Genomic DNA, 25,107 nt, shown 5'->3' with positions numbered 1-25,107 from the left:
TTTGACTAGGAAGCGACAAGCACTGTGATCTACTCAAAGTGGGACCCAATATTTGCATAACAACTATCCATGACCACTCAGGAGCCAAAAGTAATTTATTCCTCGTTGTGCCCCTTTAGGTTCCGTAAATGAAAAGGTGCCCCAACGGGAAGGCGCAGGAAAAACAGGTAACTATCTTAAAATAAATTTCTATAATGACAATATGTAGCTGCTGATTCAATCAACGCCTTGTTTAAATTGTAATTCGGACTGTGTGATAGGGAGAGCTGACGCACTTGATTACTTATTCATTCAACACCCATGTATGGGTCCCTTTAGATGGGCAGGGACCTGCAGGGGCTGGCGTGTAACCCACGCTGCCCACAGGAGGGCCTCCCAGGCGTGGCTTTGCTGGGACCCCGGTGCGGGCAGGTGCCACAGGGGTCTGTCCCTGTGGGAGGGCTCTAGTTTGGTGTTGGGTTCCACGTGTGGTTGTGGAGTCTGGGCAGTCACTGTGACCCATCAGAAAGAGGGATACGCTTTCCACCTGTGACAGTCATGTCCTCGGGGGCCAGGGACAACAAGAACCAGGTAGAGCGGCCGGCCGCGCGCTTTTGGAACCCCTCTGTGGCACCTGGTTCATCTCACACACAGGCCACGGCGCTCCCGCCATGACCGTCCACGAATCCCAAATATTCTCTGTGCCCTCCCGCAGCCATCATCTTGTAGACCCAGGGATGTGTTTTTCCTCCCCTATCTTATATCAACTTTTAAAGTCAGAAGTTGTTTTCAAGAGAAAATAAAAATTTTTTAGAATCAAAATTTTAAGCATTTTTTTTCTGATGTAGTTTATAGTGTATGACCCAGTAATAAAGGAAAGTGGTATAGAGCCAAGTAGACCCGGGTTTCATTCAAGTCCACTCCCACAAGCCTGCACTGAGGCTGTGGTGGGCATCGTCCCTGCCCTGGGAAGGTGGCGGAGTCCCTAAAGTTATGAAGATAAACGCAGGGGACAGGCACCTGGGACGGCATCAGCCGTGAGGACGGTGTGCAAGGGGGGCTTGGTGGGAGTGTGCGCAGAGCAGCCTCGTGAAAGGGGGTGGTGGGTGGCGGGGAGTGTGTGGACATGGGGATGGGTATGACATGGGACAGAACAACTGCATAATTGGGGAAAACGGCCCATTTTCTAGGGGAGAGACAGCGGCAGGCAGAGTCAGATTGCTGCCCGGAGCAAGGGTTTATGTTCGGAAGAAAACGTTGGATGACCGGCTTGGACTTGGGTCCGTGAGGTCCCAGGGCGGGCCTGTCAGTATTTTGTAGAGGGGAGGAAGAGGCAACATTCCTGATTACGCACCCCAGTCGGAGCCTCGGGGGGCAGCGGCGGCAAAAGGGAACTCCAGACGCGGTTTCCCCGACGCAGGGCCTTGCCGCGCGCTGCTGAACCCGCTCTAGAGGTCAAATGAAAACCCCTAGGGAACGGGTATGTGGGCACAGAAATTAATTTAAGGCAGGAACATATTCCTTCTACTGAAGGCTCTTGAAATACAGATGTGCACACAACGGAGAAAATGCCTGAAATTAAGCCACGCAGCTGGCTTATGGATAAAAATGAGGCCTTTGCTAACTCTAGCGGGAAAACAGAAAGCACACGGCTCTTCCCAGTTTTGTTTCATTTTCTTGGGTCTGAGTTCAGTAGGTGCTGGTATGTTTGTTACGCTGGGACAGAACTGCACACGGGCCTGAGTGTAGACGGTGGTGGAGGGCGGTCGTGCTGATAGGGGGTAGGGCCTGGACCAGGAGACGTGAGGGCCCCTGGTGCCGGAGCTGGGGGTGACGGGGACCTCACCCTCCCCGCAGTGCCCTGAGCCTCGCCCGCCATGAGTGAGCTGGGCTGACTTTATAGGCTGGCTTGGACCCAGTGATTTTGGGAGCAGACGCGTGGCCCCACAGTGGTGACGTGGCTGGGCCTCAGTAAAAACGTACAGCACTAATAATGTGCTGACTGACATCACTTCAAAGGGCTTCTCGATGTGTTTGGTACAAACGTCCCCATTTAGTTTTAGTTTCTGGAAGGAGATGATGAGATATTTGATGGGCTGACAGGTGCTATCAGTGTTAGAACTCGAGTTTCTCAAATAGGCAGCATTACATTTTTTCAGTGTTCTGACAGAAAGCAAAGTTTTTTTTCCCCAAAAGATCATTGTGTGCTAAAGTTTTTTAAAAAAGCTTTTGGTTTTCCCCCAAGAAGAGTTTATGAGAAACTTCATTTTTATTCTTCAGACATCTGGGAAAGTCATGAATCACAGATAAGCCTTGTGGCCGGTCCTTACCTCCCTCACTATTTAGCGAATTTTAATCCTGAAATTATTATATAACAGAACTGTGTGAGCAAGCTGGAGGGAAAGGCACAGGCTGGCTCTTGGGAGCCCCACAAGGTGCCTTGTGACCGCCCCCATGGCGGGGGCCCCGCTCGCCCAGCGCAGACTCCAGCAGCTCCTTCTCCACATCTCCCCGCTAGATCTCAGAACTTTCCAGAACCTTAGGCTCTACCAGGAAACCCACAGTCAGTTTTTTTTACTGATTAAGTAAAGATTATCCAGGGGGCCTGTGCCTCCAAAGAGAACGCAGAGCGCTGCTGCGACCCCTGCCCCCGCTCTGTGTCATCGACTCTGGTCCCTCCGCGTGTCCCTTGCCCCAGCTCCTGCGGGGGTGAGGGAGGGGCTGATGGTGCAGCGGTGCCCAGGGCAGGAAGTCAGACGCGATTCTTCGATCCCGACCTTGTGCTCAGAAAGATGGGGCGGGGCCGGAGCAAGGATGTCTGGCGTCCCCGAGCCCACCCAGCCCACGTCTCTGACTTTGGTCACCCCAGCTCGCTGACTCTGCCGACACGAGTCCCCTCCCCGCTGCTGTGCTCCCTGGTTTTCGTTATTCTGTCTCTTGCTCGCCCGTCCCAAGCCGCTCTGGCTGCCAGGGACACCCAGCAGCTCCCTCAGGGCCGGTCTGCAGCCGGCGCGCGCCTTACGTGGCAGCGCACCAGGGCCCCTGGAGGTTTATGGGGAGCCCCTGCCCGGCTCCGCTCACCTGTGCGCCTGGGGTGGTGGTTTTGGCTGATGTGTGGGGTGTGTGCAACCCCCCCTTCCATCCTGTATGCACACTTACTGAACTTACTCTCATAATTGTAGTCTCCTTGCAAATCTTTTCCGTTCTGAATTCAGATGATGCCACGGCCCCAGCGCTGGAGACTCAACCCCAAGGAGATGAGGAAGGTGAGCCCGGGAGAAAACAGGGTCTGGCTGGGGGAGGACGGCGGGACGCATGGGGGAGGACGGCGGGACGCATGGGAGGACACGGAACACACTGGGACAGTCGTGGGCAAGGGCAGCGGACATGAGCCCGGGAGACACAGGGTCTGGCTGGGGGAGGAGGCAGGTGTGCACGGGGCCATCATGGGTCTGGGACGTGCAGGCAGTCACGTTGCTGGGAGTCCCCTCAAAGTGGACTGGACTTGGCCACTTGCACCTCTATGAGGGTTCCTGCCGTCCTTCCTGGTGGTTCTGGAGAGGGCTCGTGAACGGGGCCATGTGCTCTCATACAGCACGACACAGAGGTCTTTTTGTAAGTCAAAATTTATGAGTCAAAATTGTATAATTGGGATGGCATAAAATATTTATTTCAAAGGGTGTAGACACGCACGTCCTGTTCCTTATTCATGTATCATGTCTTCACCGCAACGCGGTGCGTGAGACGAGATTTGTGAGGTCACGTGCGTGCGGGTGTGTCCAAGGGGTTTTTTGAACTTTGTAGTTATGGCAAAGGTGGGTTTCCCATTCCTAGTCTTCCAAAAATCGCCTTTGGTATTTGCCAAAGGCTCACAGGTTCCAGGTCAAAAGGAACGAGGGTTTGAAGATGAAGCGATAAATAAGTAGGAGACTGAAAGGCAGAATGACAAGGCGCTCCGTAGAGAACGGGAGTGCGAGGGGCTCACGTCCGCACGGCCCCGAGTGCGACACAGTGTCGTCAGCTCACGGAGTCCGCGGACCCCGCGGGTCTGAGGTCACAGGCTGCGAGCGCGGAGGGTGGCTCTGCCGCGTGGTCTCGGGCCCGCGGTGTGACTGGCGCGCACGGCAAATGCTCGGGGGTTTGTCCAACGGTACTGCGGAAAGGGATCGTCCCTGAAATGTCTTACGCAAAATTGTATCTTCCATGTTGTGGTTTGTACTGAGTCTTCCCTGAGCAGAACCGCGTGTGCCGCACGAACATCCCCTCTTTGCGACACGAGGGTGGGTTTCTGTCGGGGTTTCTCCCTGGAACCCGCTTCTTTGAAGTGAGGCCAATCTGGAGACGTATCATTCTTATTTACACTCCTGGGCGAGGAAACGGGGAGGAAAAAGCAAATGCTCAAGGTCTAAAAATGTATATTCTTCTTGCCTTTTGTCTCGCATGATCATTTTAACAGTTTCTGTAAAAATGTGCACAACGTGTGTACTGAGCGCACTGCCTTTGGCTTGTAGGCTGCCTACCAAGCGCTTTCATCGAGAGACTGTGTTTTCAAGATGCATCGAAAATAATCATCATTTTGTTTTGGTTTCTTAGATATTGCATCACGTTACCCCACGCTTTGGACTGAGCAAGTTAAAAGTCGGCAGAACAAAACCAATAAGAATGCAGGTAAAAGGGGGCCCGGTGTCGCTTTGTGATGAGTGTTTCAGTCGACACAGGGAGCGGTTTTGTTTTCTGGAAGTTAAGCATGCAGTCCATTTTTTTCTCAAGTTTTGGTGACTCATGCAAATGATTCTTGTGACTTGACCACCAAAATGTAGCTCAGATATTGGTGTTTTTATTAAGTTTTCGAAGTTCCTTAAAAGGGTTCTCTGAAAATGTCAAGCAAATGAGAGCTTCAGTATAAAAATAGAATTATTTGATACTAAGTATTTGTTTTTGACCTCATTTCAGAGATGTCCAAACACTTGGCTGATTTAGCTCAAAATCCTCAGAAGTATGTGGATTGCATTTGCTACAAAGGAGTGTTTGACAGAGTTTTACATTTTTTAAAAAAGATTTTATTTATTTGAGAGAGAGAGCGAGCCTGCGCATGAGAGGGGGAGGGGCGGGGGAGGAGCAGACTCCCCGCTGGGGAGGGAGCCGGACTTGGGACTCGAACTTGGGGCTCTGGGCTCTTGATCTGAGCTGAAGGCAGTCACGTGACCAACTGAGCCACCCCGCGCCCGAGAGTTCTGTGTGTTAAGGCGACGTTTGAAGAGGTGACGGTGCCTCCATCTGCTCATGACGTTGACAGGTTTTGCAGGAGGGACTCATTCTGGGCGCTCCGAGCTTAGCGGGCTGCGTGCGTGCTGGTCCGGCTGCTGCAACGGTGCTCCCGTGTGAGGACTTAGTGAAGACAGTGTCCTTCCAGGGTTGGTGTGTTCAGCTGCCGGGAACCACACACTAATAACGGGGCGGCGTGTGACGGCCTCAGGCGCGGGCTGCGAGCGTTCGCAGAAAAACAGCCTCAGAATCCCAGCTCGGCCGCCTGTGGTTGCGGGTTCTCCTTCCGGGTGTGTTTCCACGCCCACTTACAATTAAAAAAAAGAAATCGGAAGTTTTCCCCACGTTCAGGATACGAAGGATAGTTTGTCTTCCCCTCCGTGTGCCCTGACGCGCACCCTGAGAAGGACTCCTGATGGGAAGCCCCGAGTCTGGGTGTCTCGAGGTCCCTGTGGGGCCCAGGACAGAGGCTCTGCGGTGGGGACGGTCACTGACCCAGCACCCTGGCACGCGTCCTCCTAGGCTGTAGCCCCGCCGGGCTGAGATGAGGAAGGGAAAAATCCACGGGTCTGACTCTCAGACACGTGCGTGCAGGTGGCCGGGAAACCATAATGATGTTTCTTGAATTCGCATTTGATTGGGAGTTTGTCCTGTCGTATAAAGACATCAACACACATCCTTCTCTCACGAACTTTAGAAACGGGGAGTTTTGCTCAGTCTTGTCACTCTGATTCCCAAAGCGATCTCGTTAGCTTTGCCCTGTAGCGTGTGATGAGCACGGGGGAAGTGAGGAAAACGTCGTCCGTTTTCCGTGGGTCTTGGAAGCGTCTCCTGGGACAAGTAGGGTGGCCGTCCCCGAGCTTTACTTGAGGAACGATGTCCCTGGAAGTGTGCATTTTTCTATAAAAGCAATTTGACTGTCAGAGGACATGATTTCAGGTTTTGACAGAGTAAGCTGACTGTGGACAGACGCGTCTCTGTCACCCGTCACGGGCTCTTACCAGAGTCCCAGGCTCTTGCCGTGTAGGGGCTGAAAATGATGTTTTGGGAAATTCCCGTTTACCTACGTCACCCTCTGCTACGATCTGATTTCGGTCAGCCTGCGTGAGCAGACTTACAGAAGATGCCACTCGTTGGGGCCCGGACACGGGACATGGACTTCCTGGGTTCTCAGTTGTCTGGATGCACGTTCTTTCCCAGGGTCTGAGGAAGGTCCCGGCAAACTGGTGTTTTACAAAATGAAAATAGTCTTGGACGGGCGCAGTGGGGCAGTGAAACAGCAGAAGCCCTAGGGTTGGCGTAACAACCACCGTTGCTGAGGTTTCAAATGCAAAATGAGCTTCAATTTTAATTTTTTCATTTAATTTTTAATTTTTTAATTTTAAGGTGGGGGAGGGACAGAAGAAGAGGGAGAAAGACCGTCAAGCAGGCTTCACGCCCAGCGCATAGCCTGACGGAGGGCTCGCGCACAGGACCCTGAGACCGTGACCCGAGCCGAAGTCAAGTCGGAGGCTTAATGGACTGAGCCACCCAGGCGCCTCTAATTTCTATTTTTATTTATGTTTATTATTTTAATTTATTTACTCAACAGAGAGTGAGAGATCCCAAGCAGGCAGAGAGGCAGGCAGAGAGGCGGGGGGGGGGGCAGGCTTCCCACTGAGCAGAGAGCCTGATGCGGGGCTCGATCCCAGGAGGCAGAGGCTTTAACCCACTGAGCCATCCAGGCACCCCACTAATTTTTATTTTTAAAAGATACTTTTGCTAATGATCTTCTCTGATAGAAGCAGGCACATTTATTTAATGAAGCACAAATAATTGGTGATTGTTTGCTCTTCTGTACATTTTTTAAACAGCTGTTTGTTCTTACTCTTACATGCCCTTTCACGGAAGAGGCCAGACCGGGAACGCATTTCTCTTTTGCTCTGATGTTTCTTTGTGAGTTAAAAGTCCCTCCGTATTTGCCCTGCGAGCTTGTGTTAACATGATATAATATTGCTTATGCTACTAAGTACGCAGAATGCGATCGCCGTGCATAGCGAGTGTGTGCCGTGGGCCTGTGGTCAGCTTCGGAACATTCCGTGGAGTTCACTAGGAGGGACCTTTCCTGCAGAGGAAAATGGGGTTCTCCAGTCTGTGAGAATTTACACATAGTGGGCACCCAGTGTTTATTAAATTAGTGAGGAGTTTGGCCGTTATGGTTTCCACTGGCTCTCTGATGGCGTCACTACTATTTTTCCCTAAAACAAACTCAATGAAGCAAACAACAGAAAAAAACAGGTAACTAGAAAAGAGAATTAATTTCAGTTCAGTTTGACCATTACACTTTTATTAATCGAAATTCAATATAAACATGAATGAAATCATCTCTTGGTGATTCATTCAGGGAGAAGAGCGTCAGTCCCGTTACGTGAGTCATTATACATCGATGAGTAAAACCTGAAATTGTGCTTTGGTTAAGAATGTATGACGCAGTTTTCCTTCTCACTGTAAAATCGCGAGTGTCAACTACTATCTTGAATCATTTATTCTGTGGTTTTATTTCTATCCAATAAGATATAAAAGTTGATCACAAAATTTTACCAGACAAGAGGTTTTGTAACATATGGTCATTGAATTCTGTAAAATTCGTGTCTAGAATGTGGAAGGAGTCAGAGGTGGTTTCCGAACAGGAAACTTCTCTAAAAGTGCTCTCACACCAGAGAACAGAAACTCAGGATTGTTTGCCCTACGGACGGGAACGGAACAGGACTCCGGGAAGGGAGTAAAATGGGTCCATCTGGCCGCGACAGAGCTCGCCTCTCTGGAGTGGAAGGGACCGTCCACGCCCCGTAGCCCGGTATGAATTAAAGGAAAAGGGAAAACACGGTCCTGAGTGTCCGAGAGACGGAGAGATTTGGTGCCGCTGCTGTGATTTGTTCAGTTCGCACGTGCACGTCGTGGAGAAGCCGGCTTTTGTGAGCGCCTTCCGCAGGGGATGGGCTTTAACGCAGTTATGGAATCTTACAGCTAAAGAAGCCGCAGAGACTACCTCGTTCAGCCCATTTAACGGAACGATCGAGGAAACGGACCTCGGGACAGACAAGTTTTTCACTCCAGGCAGAACGGTGGATATGTACTTTTTTAAAAAATGTGCCATCCCTTAAGGAGAAGCCAAGTTGCATGGACATAAGTGTCTTCACTTGGAATGTTCTAGTAATCTGCGAGGCTTATTGAGAGGACGAAAACCCCACGAGGCTAAGGTGAGCTCAGGTGTGTACTTGACTCGGGGACCAGGGGGTAAGGCCGTGTGGTCCCCTCAGTCAGTCCTGGCCGTGGCTGTCCCTCGGGTGTGCCCACTGCTCCCCAGGACTCTGACCTTCCTTCACACTGAGCTCCGGTCCCCTCAGTCTGCGTCCCTCTGGGGACACGTGGGGCTGGCTCCCGAGCCCTCCTTATCTTCCCACGTAATTGGCACGTTCTGGCTCTTCTGTCCTGTCGAGTCACGGGTCTGGGTTCCTTACAGCTTTTAATGATAATCTGGTACTTTGCGGATGAGCAGATTCAAGAATCTGCCCTTGAGCCGTGCGACAGCCCGATGGCCGCGTGGCATCCGGACCACTGGGACCAGGCCTTGTCACCGTCCGCAGGCTCGGGGTCCGGCTTCGGAGCAGCACGCACGTGAAGGGCCCCCCTTCAGGACAGGCTCGCTCTGGGGGTGACGGGGTGACTTGGCCACATCCCTCTTTGAACTCGCACACGCTGTCTTTCTTGCTTTAACGTCGGTGTTCATTTTGGATACTTAGCTCAGGTCTGTGTCTGAAAATATCTTCACCGAAGTCAGTCCCATCTCAGTGCCGTGAGGAGGTGGCTTGCTGTCAAAGGTTTCGCTTTCTCAGCTCCGGAGGTGACCGTGATGGAGTTAGGAGTGAATGGCCGTGACCATCCTTCTTCCGATGTCATAGTTGGTTCTGTGACGTCTGAGCGACCCCACGTGACGCTGAGTGGAATGCGTGCGGCGGGGCTCTGTGGGTCTGCTGACGTGTCAGGGCTCGGGGGGATGGGCTGACAGTGGCTGATGCCTCCCGCCAGCTCCTCACCCCCCAGCAGTGGTGACAGCAGCTGGGGAGCTGCGTGCGAGTCCCTCGTGGACAGTCCTGCCCCCTCCCCCCGGCCTGCAGAGCAGGTGGGCACTGGGGCACATCCTGTCTGGGGCTCAGGGGCGCGGGCCTGCGCTGGGCGCCAGGAGGGACGTCACCCCGGGGAATGCTCGGCACCCTCTCCCTGGGAGGGGCAGGCGGTTTTAAATTTGGAAACCAGGAGGGTTGTATCCTCTGATCCTGACACGTGTGCGCCCCTCAACCTCCTACTTCCAGCCGGGGCCACACGTGCCCAGGCCTCGGTGCTGACCCGACAGTTGCTGGGGTCGGGGCCAGAGTTTCTCGATGAGGCCGAGAGGCCGGGGGGGGACAAGGGGACTGAGAGACGCCGGCGTCCCAGGGCAGTCTCTGTGTCTGGGGTGTCGGTGCTGGGGGCCGTCGAGCAGAGGGTCCTGGGGGTGAGATGAGGGAGACCCCCTCGCGGACGGCCCCCGCTGGTCCCCCCGGCAGCATCTGGAAGGAAGACAGGGTCTCGGGGAGGCCGGGGCCCGGGTCTGCGGTGCGGCTGGCGTCCCCCCTGCCTGGAGGAGGGAGGATGTGGGCTCCTGGCTGTGGCTCGTGTCTCCGCCCGTGAGGCCCAGGGCAAGGAGCAGGGCCTGGGCCGCCGTGGAAGGTCCCTAACAGGCTCGTTCTGAGGCGGGGGGCGGGCTCTGTGTGATCAGGCCCCTCTGCTGTCTGTCCCTTTGCCGTCACCATGTGCTGGCCTCCGGTGGGTCACCAGGGGGGCATTCTGTCCTGCGGGCGACCTCACGACCCTTCTCTGAGTTCTGTCGGTTTGGGGCCGGCCGGTGGATTCTGCCGTCGTCCCCCTGGGCCTGAGCTCTGTCGCCTCTGCCCCGAGGCAGGCTCGTGGCACTATGGGGACCTGCTCCCTTGGGCAGCGGCCCTGTTGGGCTCCATCAATCAGCGCACAGTCCCCGGGAGCGGGGGACACAAGAGCAGGCCCAGAGGGGAGCAGAGACGGCCGCGGTGGCGTGAGTTGTCTGCACGGCCACGCAGATGCAGCCTCCCCGCTGGCCGGGCGTCCCGGCCCTCCTGCCCTAGCTCCTGTCCTCTGCCTCGTCTGAAGCCTCGGTCCTTCAGGTCTCCACATTTCCGGCCTCGGTGCCTGTCCCGCCTCCGGGGACCTGCGCTCACTGGCCAGGGAGATGAGAGACCAAGTGGCTTGTGGTTACACAAGTTGGAGAGAAAAGAGCTACTCGCTGGGAGCGATTAAACCTGTTGGGAAGCCCCGCCCGAGCTCAGAGCCCGCCAGGCTCGTCCAGCCCAGTGTTCCTGAGCTGGGGACCACCAGGCGGAGGCTGGTGAGCTCACACTCCCAGGTCACAACCCACGGCCCCATTCCCCTCCCTGGCACACGGTGTTGTCCCCGGGGGTCCGTCGTGCCAGCATCTCAGGACAGAATTCCTGCACACGGAGGCCCCATCTGCTGCCTGCATGCCACCCTGGGCCCAAATGCAGAGCCCAGCTGCACCCCCAAACTCCCAGTCCCTAGGGTCCGGCAGCTCCTGACTGACACAGAGCCCTGCTGCCTGGCCACGTGCTTGGAGTTTCGGAGACGGTGCTTCGTAGCTGAACATTTAAGTCAGCCGCTCTGAGCGAAGCAAGTTGCCTTCCAGAACTCAGTGGGCTCCTCCCAGCAGGACGGGGGCGTCTCAGAGATCAGATGTGGGTGTGGCGTGGGGGTGGGGGGGAACGCTGTGTCGCCACGCAAACGACACGGCTGCCCTCTCAGGGAAGACCAAGGAACCCTGCCACCCCCTGATCTGGGCCCCCAGGTTCCAGTTACGTCCCCCACTCCGTGTGGACACGCACTTGTTCTCCGTGTGAGACGCAGTGCTAGGGGGCCGGTGGGACTCAGGCCCATAGTGGGTCACGTCTGGGGTCTCTGTCGGAGGCCGTGGGTCCAGCATCAGGGGTGAGCCCGCTGCCCTGCTCTGGGGAAGGTGAGGACCGTGACCGATCTCTGTGCTGGGCCAAAAGGCTGACCTATCTGGCTGCAGCCTTTAATGACCTGGGACAGCGGGTGGACTGCAGAGCGCCCACCGTGCGACCTCTCCTCCCGTGGGAGATGCAGCGTGGTTGACCATGGCCGTGGGCGTGGAGGCCGCCCGGCGCCAGACCTGTGAGCATCTGTGAGGGTCCCGGACGGCTGAGCTCTCCCCTCCCGGCCCGGGTCGCGGTGCCCTGCTTGGACCCGCTGGGGTGGTCGTGCTGGGACTGGGAGATGGACACTGACCCAGGACTCCCTCCAACGCTGGGGGCCATGGCTCGTGGGGGGCTGTAGGCTCTTCCGCTGGCTCAGAGGGAGGGTCCGTGTGGCGGGCTTCGTGGCACCTGGCGTTCTGTCACGGTTTCACATCCAAAGTTGGCAGTGCAGCGTGTCTTTTCTCTCCCTGCCTGTGGCTCCTCCAAGAGCCGGGCATCGGGCCGCGGACGGGGCCCTTTGGAGACCCTGGGGAGAACGCGGCCAGGATGGGTGGGCAGCCTTGGGAAGCCTCTGGTTTCACTGGTCTTTTCAAGTTGTGTGTGTGGGCGGGAGGAAACGTGGGGCCCCTTTCGTCCTCCCTGACGTCCTCCTCCCACTCCGGGGAAAATGCTTCTTCCTCCTCCTCGAGCTCGTAAAAACAGCTCTGTTTTCTGTCCAGGGGGACGTCCGCGATGCCCACGACGCTCCACGGTTGTATGGAACCCCTCAGTGGAAACATTCTTCTGCTTTCTTCAGAGCTGATAATTTTTGTTTTATTGCACATATTAAAACGAGGGCCAGAAGATAATTACCTTTTGATTCTGCTTTAAATCATGGTAAATTGCATTCCCTCGGGGAAAGTAATACCCATTATGTTCTCATTCTTCGTTCCTAAGTTTCCAAGTACTCGTTCCACCATTTTCCTTTTTACTGTTTTTCAAACATGGGATTGCAAAATCATGAAGATACCAACCAGATTCTGAAGTGATCAAACCTCTGTTATTTGCACAGATTTAAGTATTAGAGTAACTCCATAATTTCTTTTAAATATAGACTGTAAAAGTCCATTATTTTAAAAAATATTAACCTCCCCAAAGGTGTGCATAACTGAATTTATTCAATTTTCCTGATTGTAAAGGAGAGCTTTAATTTCAATCACGTGTAATGCTTAGATTTCAGTCTCCAAACTGTGGTCCAAGATCCGGGTACAGCGTTTCAATGTGAGTACGGGGAATCGTGATGAGAACAAGCACGTCCTGCCCATTGGGCCTGAAAGCTCGGGCGCGCGTGTGTCCGTCCGAACTTCGTGCTCTCACCAGGCAAAGACGTGCGTCTGCTTCCCCGCTGAGGTGATGAGCTCTGGTGTTCGATAGAACTGTGGCAACAATGGGCAGAAAGCTTGTCACATACCCGGCAGAGTGCCGTGTGTTTTAACAGATAATGGACTCTGGCTCACGTCTCCTAGGGAGACACTTTTCCAAAATCTCTCTGTGGCAGAGGCTTGGATTCAGCCCAGAGTTGGGGTTCCGGATTTCCTTCCCCCGCACGGCCGGTCGGACAGGCCTGTTCCGTTCCAAAGCCGGTGGGCTCGCCATGAAATGACCGCGGTCCCGTGCTCTGGACGTTGTCTCTGCGTGAGAGCAGACCGGGGCGCCCAGCCTTGGTGTACTTGCCGTGAGCTCTTGACCAGGTGCAGGCCTGGACTCGGGGGAGGGGCCGACGTGATGGGAGTGACGGGAGCCGCCCGTGGTTGGGCCACAGGTGTGGGGACGAGGAGGGCGTCAGTGTCTTCACTCGGGAAACTGAGAGCCGAGCTGCGCCTTCCTCGCCATTTACGTGGTAAGGGACTCACCGGGCGACAGGAGGTGCCTAGAGAGAGGCAGGTGCACCGCACGCTGAGAAGGGGCTTCGGGGCGCCGTGCACACACACAGTGTGCGTGGGAACACAACACACAGAGCAGGTGACTGTCCCTTCTCTGGGTGGCTGGGAGTTAGTGGCAGCCTTTCCTCCAGCAGAAGGCCAGCTGCGGCGAGACCCTCCCATGGCCTCTGGGACAAGCTGAGGGCGGGAGGTCACTGGGGCTGGTTTGGGCTTCCCTCCGTGTGACCCTCGTCAGCTCGTATCTCTCTGTGTGTCAGCATCTCAACTTCAAAGTGTAGCATGGAGACCGACCGGGCAGGATCAGACCAGGCCAGTGGGGCTCTCCGTGCAGCCAGTCCCCGGGGGTGGGCTTAGTTCCCAGGGGTCCGTGTCTCGGGTCAGTCCCCGGATTGGCAAAGGGCAAGAGGACGCTCCTTGAGAATCCCGTGCCCGTGTGTTCATTGTAAAGTTGCTAGAGACCCACGCTGAGAATTCGGTGCTAGAAGTTGTAAGAACGGAACAAGTAGCAGGCGCCCCGAGGAAAGGCTTGCCGGTCGCCGTGGAGTTCCTGTGCTGTCTCGGCTGCCGCTGCGGTGCTCCCTGCTGATGGAGAAGCGTCTCTCCTTGATGTTTGCGCTTAGGAGTGGACGCTCGGCGGAACAGACATCCCCGTGATTCTGTCTCTGCGGTCTTCCCGCCAGTTAGGCTAAAGGCCAAGTCAGGACCAGTGCAGCTCACGGGCTCGGGAGCGTCTCTCTGGGCCTGGCCCACAGGTAGAGGAGATTAGATTTCCTTCCTGCGCACGGGGAGAGCGGGGCGGGGGGCATTCTGTCCAGAGCGGCCCTCATCCAAGAGTGTCTCGCCGGGGGCCTCTCCCTCCCTAGCTGTGCCCAGTTATTTGTGCGGGGCGAGTCGCACAGAGCTTTGCTAGCCCTGCGCCATTTCTACCGGCCCGTCTTCCTTCCAAATGGGACAAAGTTGGCGTTTCCAGTATAGTCTTCGAGTTGTGCAGCTATCACCGTCGAATGTCAGAACATCCCATCAGGCCGGCTAAATCCCGAGCCCCGTGTCCCCCAGCACCATTCCCCTTGGCCAACCCCGGGTAACGCTCATCGGCTTCTGTCCCTGTCGAGGTGCCCGTTCAGTGGGTTTGTGGTGGTGGGGTCAGGCGGCTGTGGTCTCTCGAGACCGGCATCCCTCACCCCGCGGACGCTCATGAGGCCCGTCGGAGCTCGAGCCGGTGTCCGTGGGCCTCGCCTGCTCGTGCCTGAGCAACGTTCCGTGGAGCGTGACCACCTCAGGCTTCATCTGCTGACGACATTGGGCTGTTGACAGTTTTTGGCAAGTGAGCCCGTGTCCTCTGAATGCGCGCGTGCGTCGGGTGTGCACAGTTCTCCCTCCCCCCGAGGGCCGAGCTGAGAGAACCGCTAGGCTCTGTGGCGGCTCCGAGTTGAACATTTTCGGAGCCGCCGAGCCGGTGTACTGTGGGGACCCTCGTCAGAAACGCAGGAGGGTTCCAGCGTCTTCTCGTCCTCTCGACGCTGGCTACTTCCCATCTTCTAACACAGGTCCAGCTGGCTACTTCCCATCTTCTAACACAGGTCCAGCGGTCTGACGACGTGTGATGTCTCGTACTCTTACAGGTTTGACCCCTGTTTCAACGGTGACAGATGACGGACCCCTTCGCCGGCTCGTCGGCTGCTGGCGTGTCTTCCCTGGAGAAATGCATACCCCGTCCTGCGCGCATTTTAAATATTTGGTTACTCACCATTTTATCACAGGCTTGTTAGCCTTTACTTTGTCATTTGTGGATTTAGTCGGGGAGTAATTGTGGGTTTAATTTTAGTTTCAGAAACGAAATTTTTAGTTAGGCTGAAGGTGTGAAAGGAATCGCCGGCCTTTACGGTCAGTACTCAACGCGGCCCGTGCAGAGCAAGACCGCCGGGACACGGGACGTGTGGTCCTGCCGAAAGGCACACCCGCCGGGCACGTGCCGGGGAGGCGCGGGCAAGAGGCTGGTGACGCGGCGCGGAGGAGAGCTCGGGGTCCGCATCCACAAGGAGCTCATGACGGCTCGAACTTAGCTTGGGAAGACGGCTTCCAGGACTCGTCCTGGCCGCCAGGTGTTTTCTCTCTCGTCTGGAAGCTTGGAAATAAGTTTGTTTTCATGTTTGGTGTTACCCTACCGCAAGAGAAAGGAGGATATTTTCTTCATTTTAGAAGTTTGTTTTTAAAACAAACAAAACCAAACCAACAAAACTTTCTCGAAAATGCTCGGTTGGGAGGAGAGTTTTTTATCAGCTCGAGATTTCTTTTCTTCATTTGAAGCATTTTTCAATCATGATGTGTTCTCGTGATGGCTGCGGTGTTGTATCTCCAGCCGCGGCTTCAGGTTCCGAACGAAACTTGTTCCCGCAGCAGCGCGGGGACGGCGCGGCGCCGACAGACGGCTTTGAGCAAGCGCCTTCCACGTGCTTATTTGACGTCCGGTTGTCTTCTCTGGCGGGGAGTCTGCTCAGGGCTTTTGCCCATTTTTCAAGTTGTCCTCTTATTGTTGAGTTTTAAGCACTCTTTACATCTTTTCGATGCCGTCTTTTCTCAGGTCTAGGCTTTGCACATGTTTTCTCTCTGTGGCTTGTCTTTTCGTGCTGTTTGCGAAGGAGACGCTGTCCGCTTTGACGCCGCCCGGGCTGCCGTCGTGGCTCACACCTCCGTCCTGTCCAAACCCAAGGTCGTCGAGACCTCCTCGGTGGTAGCTCCCAGAAACGTCGTAGCTTTACATTTTATGTTTCAGTCTACGATGGATTTTGAGTTAATTTTTGTGCAGGGTGTAAGGTCTGTGCCCAGATTCCTTTTTGGCCTGCGGGCGTGCAGCGGCCGCGGCGTCTTTGCTGAAGAGCCGTCCTAACCCCCGTCCTGTCTTCGCTGCTGCTTCACACTCCAGCGAGGTGTAGCTGTGGCGTCCGCTTCCGGCCTCTAGAGCAGTGCCGGGACGTGAGTGTTGAGAAATCGGCAGGGGGGCGCGTCGTCGGCTGGGAATGGGATCGAGGGCGAGGAAGGCCTCGGAGCAGGGCTGGGAGGTCGCCTGCTGAACGGGACGAGGCCGTGGCGGTGCAAGCTCTTGGCCATGCTCTCTTCTGAAGGAGCGGAAACATCCCGACCGGGCCGTCCCAGGGGGCTCCGCGGGTGCTCCCCGCTCCCCATGACTCACAGTTTTGCTGCACTCGCTCGGTCGTGGCCTTGGCTAGAAGGAAACCCTCCCTCCCCGGCGTCTTCGTGGGCCGGCGTCTGTGCTGCTGCTCCTTGGCGACGTGCCCCACGTTGCGGGGAGAACAGCAGCGCCGAGAAACGTTCTGGGGGCGGGGTGGGGGGGCCGGCGTCTGCAGCGGGGCCTCGCTCCCGTCAGGACAGGCAGGGCGTGCGCGGCCCTGGCGGAAAGGCCCCACGTGGCTCAGGGGGAATTCGACGAGAACACCCGAGGCGAGGAGACGATGGAAGAGAACGTAACTTTCGTGAGTGTTTCAGACGCGCCGTCCTAGGTGGAAAACGTGGCCCTGCTACTTCTGGTGGGAACATTTCTAGCGCTTTCTTGCATTACTCCCGCCTTACTGACTCGTTCGGGGCCGAGTCTTCCTTCGGCAATCTTTCTTCTTTCCTCTCCTCGTGCCGTCGTCTTTCCCAAGAGCAACTTGCTTGCAGGGCCGTTCACCCCCACGCAGGTGCGTCTCTGAACCGGGGCGAGCCGGGAGCTCAGGGCACGAAGCAGAACCGTAGGAACGCGTGTTCGTTGTCAGCCCCGTGTGGGCTCGCAGCTGGGGACATTTCTTGCTCACGACAGATTTCACAAAATGCCGTAAGTGCTCATTTTAGCAAATAGTGACACCCAAGGAAAATACTACAAAATGACATGTGAATTCCTAACCCGTGTTAACTGGAGCAAACAACGTGTGCCATGCGTGGGCTTCTCGGGGGACGCGGGGCAGGGGACGGGGGCAGGGGGCAGGGGGCGGGGGACACGGGATGTTCCGCGCACCCCCCCACGCATCGTTCCACTGTGGGGCTGCTCACGGTGCGGCCGCAGCCTTCTGGGTGAGTGGGAGACGCCGGCCTCGGGGCTGGTCCGCTGGGCCTGCGGGTCCGGGAACCTGAGGCCTTATGAGGTTCCCGCATGACAGTTTTGCACAGTAAGACCCGGGAGATGCTTTTCGAAGCATTGTTTGTGTGGCTTTCACACCGTCACGTGACGTGACAGTTTCCCGAATGTAGTTCTTAAGAGAAGGTTCTTAGACTGATGTTAATATTTTGGTCTTATTAACGATTCTTTAAGGGACACATTTCTTTTGTTTTTTAAAGATTTTATTTATTTATTTGAGAGAAAGAGCGCACCAGCAGCTGGCGGGGGAGAGGGAGAAGCAGGGTCCCCGCCGCGCAGGGAGCCCGGTGTGGCTCGATTCTGGAGCCCCAGGATCACGGCCTGAGCCGGCGGCAGACGCTCAGCAACAGAGCCGCCCGGGCGCCCCAGGAACATGCTTCTCAACCCCTGGTCTGCGCATTTGAGACTATGTGCTCAGGATGTACTTCCCGAAGATTCCCGAAGCTTCGGCCAAAGGACACGCGTGTTTTCCGAGCTCCGGGCGCGTGTCGGCACAGCCACTGGACCGTTCGTTCCCGCACAACCCGCGCCGCCTGCTGCTCTTGGGGTAGAGCCATGTAGACCTGGTGCGCACGGGGACACCTGGAATCAGGTCACAGTGTGTGTCCTGGTTCTCTGCGGGGGTGGGGAACTGCTTCTCCAACGGGCTCCCGGGGGACCGCAGTGGGCGTGGTCAGGATGGGGGGTGACAAGGAGGGTGAGTATTTGTCTGAGAGTTTTGGGGACACGTGCCTGTCGCACAGACACCGCGGACCGTTTGCTGCGTGTCCTGGTTTCCAAGTTCAAGGGGCTTCGGGGTCCACTGCAGGCTGTGGGGTCCTTTCCCCCTCCCCGTCTCTGCACCTGCTTCATCATCAAGGAGCCGTTCTCCACGTCTGGGCTCTGATGGCCCCAGGGTTTTTTGAACACGCTTCCAGGAATCTAGTGGATTTCTCTTGTGTAAGTTCCAGAAATGATGGTCAACAGATGACCTTGCTTCACCTGCCCGGCCCCGCGCAAGTCTCGGTGGAGGGGTAAGGGGGGGCTCGCTGGTCATGCTGGGGTCCCTCGCTAGAGGTGGGGAGAAGGTGGCTGTGGGCACCCACTGCACGGGCTGACCGCTGGGGGAGGGCCCCCCCAGACAAGACGAGGATGGGGTGCCTGGAAAGGAAGCAGCCACCACTGGGGTCTCCAGGGCTGACCACTGTGTCCCCCCACCCTGCGGCTGAGAGCCGGCCCAGGCTCAGGAAGCGGTGCTGGGCCTCCCCGGGCTCATGGCAGGATGGGCGGGGGACAGATTCGGGTAGATGACTGCAGGCTTGAAGGCCAGCAGGACAGTTTGGGTGGCAGGGTGGGGACAGGGGACATAAGCACACAGGACTCAGGCATCAGGAGTGACACGTGCCTTGTGCATGGAGACTCACTGGAGTGAGCGGGTCAGCGAGGTACAACCCTGGGCCCAGGCACATGGAGGGAGAGATATGTTCTGGAACGTTCCGGCTGAGGGTTCAGAGCTCAGGTTTGCTCCTGAGGGCCTCAGACTCTGTGCCCCTCACTCAGGAAAGGAGTCCATGTGGCAGCCTGGTGACGAGAGGCAGAGGCATGCTCTCCCCGCTGGGGGCGGGGTCCCGGCCTCCCTGGCCGCTCTTGCCGCGGACGTCAGGAGGGCTCCGCCTTCCCCGTCACACCAGCGCCCCGGGCGTCACGCGTGTGCGAGGGTGGCCAACAGGCGGGAGGCTGCCTTCACACCCACTACAGCAAACGTTGCCTTATTAGGTGATTTGGTGCCAGACTCGCCGCTTCCTGTGCTCTGTGATCTGCGAAAGTTAAATATTTAGACTCTGCTCTATTTGAACACTTCTGCCAAAACGTGCTTTTAGGTTCTCCTCCCTTGTCGGGGCGGCGCGCGGCCCTAAGGCCCCGCAGGAGGGCGGGCGGCTGGGGAGGTGAGCCGGACGGGGCCGGGGGAGGCAGGCCCGGGCCCGTGGGGTCAGTGCTCAGAAGGACAGGACGGGGGGTCCACGACTCCCTATCTCTGCGGCTTCCCTTCTAACACAGTTGTCCTGCGGCTGAGAAGGAACGTAGCTCTCGGGTCCCCAGCTGACGTCAGACGTGGGTTTTCTCTTCTCCTTTGATGTTCATCTCTCCCCCCTCGGTTCCAAGTGTCTCCCAGTGTGTCTGCGACCGTCCCCACACTCTGTGCCTTGCTGGGCTGAGCAAGCAGAGCCGCCCCTGCTGGGACATGGGGACCCTCCTGAGAGCAGCGGGCGGAGCGTGTGGACCCACCGAGACCGGCCCTCTGTTGCCCCGACGAGGAGGACGGAGAAGCCCGTCGGAGGCCGGGTGTCCTCGCCAAGCCGCAGAGCCAAGCTGGGGGCCTAGCTTCGCTGAAGAAAGCAAAGCTCAGGCAGAAGCAAGAAATGAGCTCTGCCGGACAGTGTGCGGCCTTCCCCGCCGCCGGGGGGAGCTGCCCGGGCGTCGGCTCCCCGGCCGGAGCCCGCCTGGGGACACGCAGCTCGGTGAGCCAGCTCCTTCCCCCGGCGCCCTTGTGCGGATGGTGGCTCTCCGGGGACACTGCCCCTGCCTCGAGCTGGCGGTCCTGCCCGGGGACGGATCTATGCTCTCCAGTGCCTGACACAGCCTGACCCGCGACGCCCGGGGCCGCGCGCCCGCCGAACGCTCGGGCAGCAGCAGGTGCCCAGCTGGCGTGCGTGGCGGTCGGGGCTCCCCTGCGTGGCCGCGTGTTGGTCGGTCTGGAGCACTCAGGCTGTCCCGTGGGCGTCATGGTCTCCACACACATGGCCCCGGTGAGCACCCCGCTGGGCGTGTGGAGTAACCAGGCCGGTCACACGGATTTGCCGTCACCAGAAGAGTCCGCAGACGCACGCCCAGCCCAAGGGTCTTCTCAAACGATCCAAGCTGATGGCCTGACGCGGCGGGTCTCAGACTCTGTGGTGTGAGAAGCCTTTATACCGTCCACCCCGCCGAGGACCCCAAAGAGCCTCTCTGAGCCCGGGCTGTGTCTACGAGTGCGCGTGCCCCGTGTTCAAGCGGGCAAGGATGTGCTCCCTGAGGACACATCCCGTGTGGCTCGTCACTCGTCGTTTGTGAGAATCCAAGAGCAAAGGGCACGTTGATATTTTACAGAAAGTGTTCTGTCCCCAGGGATGCCCTGGGGCTCCACTTTGACAATCACTGCTCTGGAGTAGGGACAAGGCGTGGACACGTCACAGGCAAGCACAGGACCCTGTCGCTGTGAGGTCGCGGTGGCGGAGAAGCACACGGACGAGCGCAGTGTGCGGGGAGGTCAGACAGCGCAAGTCCCTGGCCCGGGCGGAGGGTCGGGGGTTCCCCTGAGGACGCGGCGGGAGCGAGGGATCAGGCACATCCACCCGCGGCCCCGTGCGGACCCGCGCGTGTCGGCTTCCGTCCCTCGTGAGAGCACGTGGCTCCTCGACCCCGAGCATCCGCACTCAGGCCCCGAGCTGCTTCTCCGGAGGCACAGACACGATGTGGGGAGCAGGAAGGGCCGCGCCCGGCTTCCAGCACAAGGAAGCCCCGAAGAGGAGGTTCGAGCCCCTGCATCCTTGGACATACTTGTTCTGAAATGGCCCTTTGCCCTTCGAAATCTGTCCGTGTATAAAAAATTGTCTTGAGGCCCAAGTCCAGTCCGGGCGTCTTCCTAGATCTGGGCGTCCTGCTCCCGTCTCCCCGAGGGCTGGCTGGCACGGACGCTCCATGACATTATGTTTGCCCCTCCCGCCCCCATAAGAGGCGCTTCTGGCGTCAGGTGCCTCAGCCGTCTGGGGTCCGGCGATCAGAGAAGTGATGAAGAATATTGGGGCTCCTCACGGGGGCTGGTCTCGGAGGATGACGCCTTAGAAATGTGGCCTGGCCTCCCTGAGGTCGCTGCCGGCTGCTTGTGGGTGGGCGGCGTGGCCGTCCCGCCCCCGGCCCTGCCTGCCCGCCGGCCGCCCTCGGCGACCGTCAGCTGCCTTGTGGTGGGGCGAGCGGTGCTCGGGTCCGAGGGTCAAGCGCATCTGTGCAAGGAGGCCACGGACGGAAGGCCGGACGAGGGCGCAGACGTGATGACACGGTCGTGTGTTGTGCAGGGAGCGGATCGCTGGCTGTCCCGTGAGTTGAGCCCGGCCGCGGGGGGCCAGCTGCTGCGAGACCACCGCAGGCTCCACCGGTTCAGTCTTTGGAACCACATTCTGGGCTCCTGAGGAGGTGCGAGCACCTCGCGTTGGGATTAATCGCTTGACACGCGTCCTTCTACCACGACTTGTCGCACGGCTCGGGAAGCCACAGGACGTCCCCGCACCTGTGTCCACAGGGGACCCCATGGTTGGTTTTGGGGCTCCTTGCGCAGGTGGTTAGAACCGAGGAAAACTACCCGGGGCTGCTGGAGGCTGCGCTCTGGGTAGGATGGTCCGATCCGGGCGCCAACGCGCCTGCGTGGAGCTGAGGGAGCCCGGGCGAGTCACAAGGATGTCCTCACCTGGAAGGCGGGGTGAGAGCAGCTTCTGAACTGAGCGTCCGTGAGCATGTGTGCCCATGTGTGGGTGCCTGTGAGTGTCCACGGCTGAGTGTCCCTGAGGGTCTGGGAGTATCCGGGAGTACTCGTGAGTATCTGTGAGTATCCGTAAGCTCTCGGGAAGTGGTTAGGATCGTGTCAGCGTGGAGTGACCCCTTAGCTGTCCTCAGCTACAGCTGGTAGGATGACGAGTGGGACACGCTTCAGTACTGACGAACGCTGTCGATTCTGTAGAGTCCGTCAGGAGACCTAAATGACTCTAGGGCCCTTTCTGCTATGAGGGTCCAACGTTTGTTCATCTCTGAATGATTCCCTCGCACACAGGCCCACACCCCGCCCCCCTTCACCCCCCTTTGTACAGGAACAATCATCTGGGCTCAGGGCCAACGCTCCCACGGCTGGGGGAGTGAGTTTCTCAGGAGTGAGTTTCTCTGAGAGCAGGAAGGACTCCTGCTTCCCAAGAAGGGAGAAGAATTCTACCTCAGGATTAAGTTACTTCCAGTGACACCAAACTGCTGTCCCTAAAAGAGCTGCTTTCATGTCCTTTCATCCATTAGTCTCAGCAGCAACGCTCGTTACGGTGAGCTGCCGGGAGGTGGTGGTGTTTCCGGGCGTAACTTTCGGGCACTGGAGTACCATTTCTCCCTGGGCCTGAGGGTTAAAAACCATGAAGCAGAGACCCTGTTGACCTACAATACAACCAGTTCTGCTGACTTAGTTCTGTGGCCTCATGCCCTTTGCCCCGTCCCCGTCGCAGAGAGGGGCCGGTGAGCCTGGGGCGCTGGATGGCAGGATTTATGCGTCTCTTCTCGTTTCTGTCTCTCTCAGTGATGGTGCACGAGGGGCTGGTTTTCTCATTTTGTGAATGAGGGGCAGACTTTGAAAGGTCAACTTGAGAACGCACGGTGGGAGGCTTTGCACTGTCCTAACCCTGACATGCATCCGGTCTGTGGGTTGTGCCGTGTGGGGAGGGGTGTGGCTCTCAGACGTCTGTCCTTTGTGTCCAAATGCTACTTTCGTTTTTCCTCTCTCTCATCTCGTTGCTTAAAACCCACCATTCTTTCCTTTAACTACATGCAAAGTAAACTAGTATAGATAAATCTTTTAAAAGATTTTATTTATCTATTTGACAGAGAGTGAGCCAGAGAGCACAAGCAGGGGGAGCGGCAGAGCGAGAGGGAGAAGCAGGCTCCCCGCTGAGCAGGGAGCTCCAAGCAGGACTCGGTCCCAGGACCCTGCGATTATGACCCGAGCCAAAGGCAGAGGCTTAACGGAGCCCCCCAGGTGCCCCTAGTTTAGAGAGATCTGTCTGGCTCTGGGTGTTGGCTTGAGAGGACACGGTGTATGTTAAACCAGGACAGCGATATCAGTTTTATTCGTAGCTGTTTTAGGTGAAACAGATGAAAGTCTTAATGCGGGACTTTTCTTGAAAATGGAAAATATCCTGATTCCTTGTGTAAGGAATCCACACGTAAAATCAGACTACCTTCCCTACCTCCCTTTAAGAAAATCAGTCTCCTAATTCTACACAATTTAAAGGAAAAGAAGCAACATTTTTGTAGCTCATTTGAGGCTTTGCGTCTCACTAACTACGAAAGGGCCGTGAGCAGAGAAAATGGATGAGGGGGGATTGTCCCGGAGCTAACAGGTGACGCCGGGGAAGGCTTCGGGGTACGGTCAGCCATGGCCGGCGAAGGTGTGCACCTGGTGAGCTGCTCCGTGAGGGTTGTCGAGGCCAGATCCCAACCCTGATGGCGGGAGGGCTGGGGAGGCCCTGGGGGCGCTCACAGCGTGGAGAGCCCTGGGATGCTGGAGAACGGGGATGGGACCTGGTGAGCGCCGTGGAGAGTTAGGTTCAAGGGGGAGGAAAAGCAAAGAAGGGGACAGCACGGACCACGTCGGAGTGATGCTGGTGTAGTTGTCACTGATAGAAATTCCGGTGACGTTGCCTTTCACTATGGAGGAGCCCCCCGGAGACACGGGGCATGCAGGGAAGGCAGAGGTGGGATGGGAAGGGGGTGTGACTGAGGACCGCTCAGCGTCAGGGCCCTGAGAGCCGGCCGAGGCCGCTTCTCCTTGCCGGGACTCACGCGGCTATGCCTTCCCCCTCAGGGGCCGAGGCTGCATGTTTCCGATGGGAAACAACTTCTGGATCCACAGTTACTGAAGTCTGGGTCTGTTGCTATGGGAAATAAATATGGGAAAAATAATCGGGATGGACACCCGTGGTCACTATTTTCTTTCTGAAGAAACCGGATCCATGAATTGCGTCCAAATCTTTATTTTTTTGGAAACGTGATGTTTCCATGTTGTCCCATGTTGTCTCTTGGCTGCGGGTGTTTCTAGAGAGGGCGGTGATGTGCCGGAGCCTGACTGTGGATTCCCGTTCAGCTTTTCCTAGCTCTGCCATCTTGAGTAAGCCATAACATTTTTGGAACCTCCCTTTGTTTTGTTGTAAAATGCATGATGGGAATATATATATCCCTCATTCTGTTATTACTAGGATTACAGGAGATTATGCGGAAGCTGAGCTCCATGCCTGTGAGCCTGTAAATATTAAGGCCATGACCCTGGATTAAAAGCGAATCTGAAAAACCTTCCTTGGAATTAAATTACATGGCTGGTCTCCAACACGTGCTGCTCATGGGCAAAGCCTTAGCCTTATAACTCCCATCGGGTACCTTCTTGCGCCGCGAGTGGGCCTGTGGGTAGTTACAGCCCATTCATACCGTAAGTTTCAAGGTCTCCCTCGGCCCAATCTGCCATTTCTAGGAAAACAGAGTGGGAGGATGTGTTTCTTTCTATTTCTTTTTCGAATTTTTGGCCTTCTTTGATCATCTGTGTTGTATAATTTAAAAGAAAACCACAAATATTCCATGACTGATGAAGACAATATGAGTGAAAATCAGGGATTAGATTCTAAGAAACCATGGAATCCGCTCTGAGGACATCTGTGACAGACGGGAATAGAAGCCTGTTTTAGCGTTTTATCTGGTGACGCGTCAGCAATGCGAGTCACTCAGCTCACCCAGACCAGCGCTCTGGGGTCCTGATGGCTTGGTCCTCGTCTCCTGTCTCTGCCGCCTGTTACCTAGATTGGGAAAATGATTTATCTTCTCTGATTCAGTCACTGAATTTACAAAATGGTGGCGATAATCCCACCTCGTGGAATTAACGTGCGACCGAGGAAGTGAACGGGTGCGAGGTTTGTAGTCCTACATGCCCACT

General features: G+C 56.7%; 1 protein-coding gene across 2 annotated transcripts in view; it reads left to right on the top strand.

The window, feature by feature from the left end:
• Positions 1-25,107, top strand: part of SMOC2 (SPARC related modular calcium binding 2) — a 150,213-nt gene that overhangs the window by 67,944 nt on the left and 57,162 nt on the right. Inside the window, exons 5-7 of one of the 2 annotated variants that reach the window (XM_080806245.1) lie at positions 120-167; positions 3,195-3,245; positions 4,573-4,647. In XM_080806245.1, coding sequence (XP_080662371.1) covers positions 120-167; positions 3,195-3,245; positions 4,573-4,647 — 174 coding nt within the window. Of the gene's footprint in view, positions 1-119; positions 168-3,161; positions 3,246-4,572; positions 4,648-25,107 lie in introns of both variants that reach the window. The other variant, XM_080806244.1, reaches the window with a different exon arrangement.

The sequence above is a fragment of the Martes martes genome (assembly GCF_963455335.1).
Source record: "Martes martes genome assembly, chromosome: 6".
Lineage (NCBI taxonomy): Eukaryota > Metazoa > Chordata > Mammalia > Carnivora > Mustelidae > Martes > Martes martes.
Note: the sequence above shows the minus strand (reverse complement) of the source record. Positions and strands in the feature narration are given on the sequence as shown.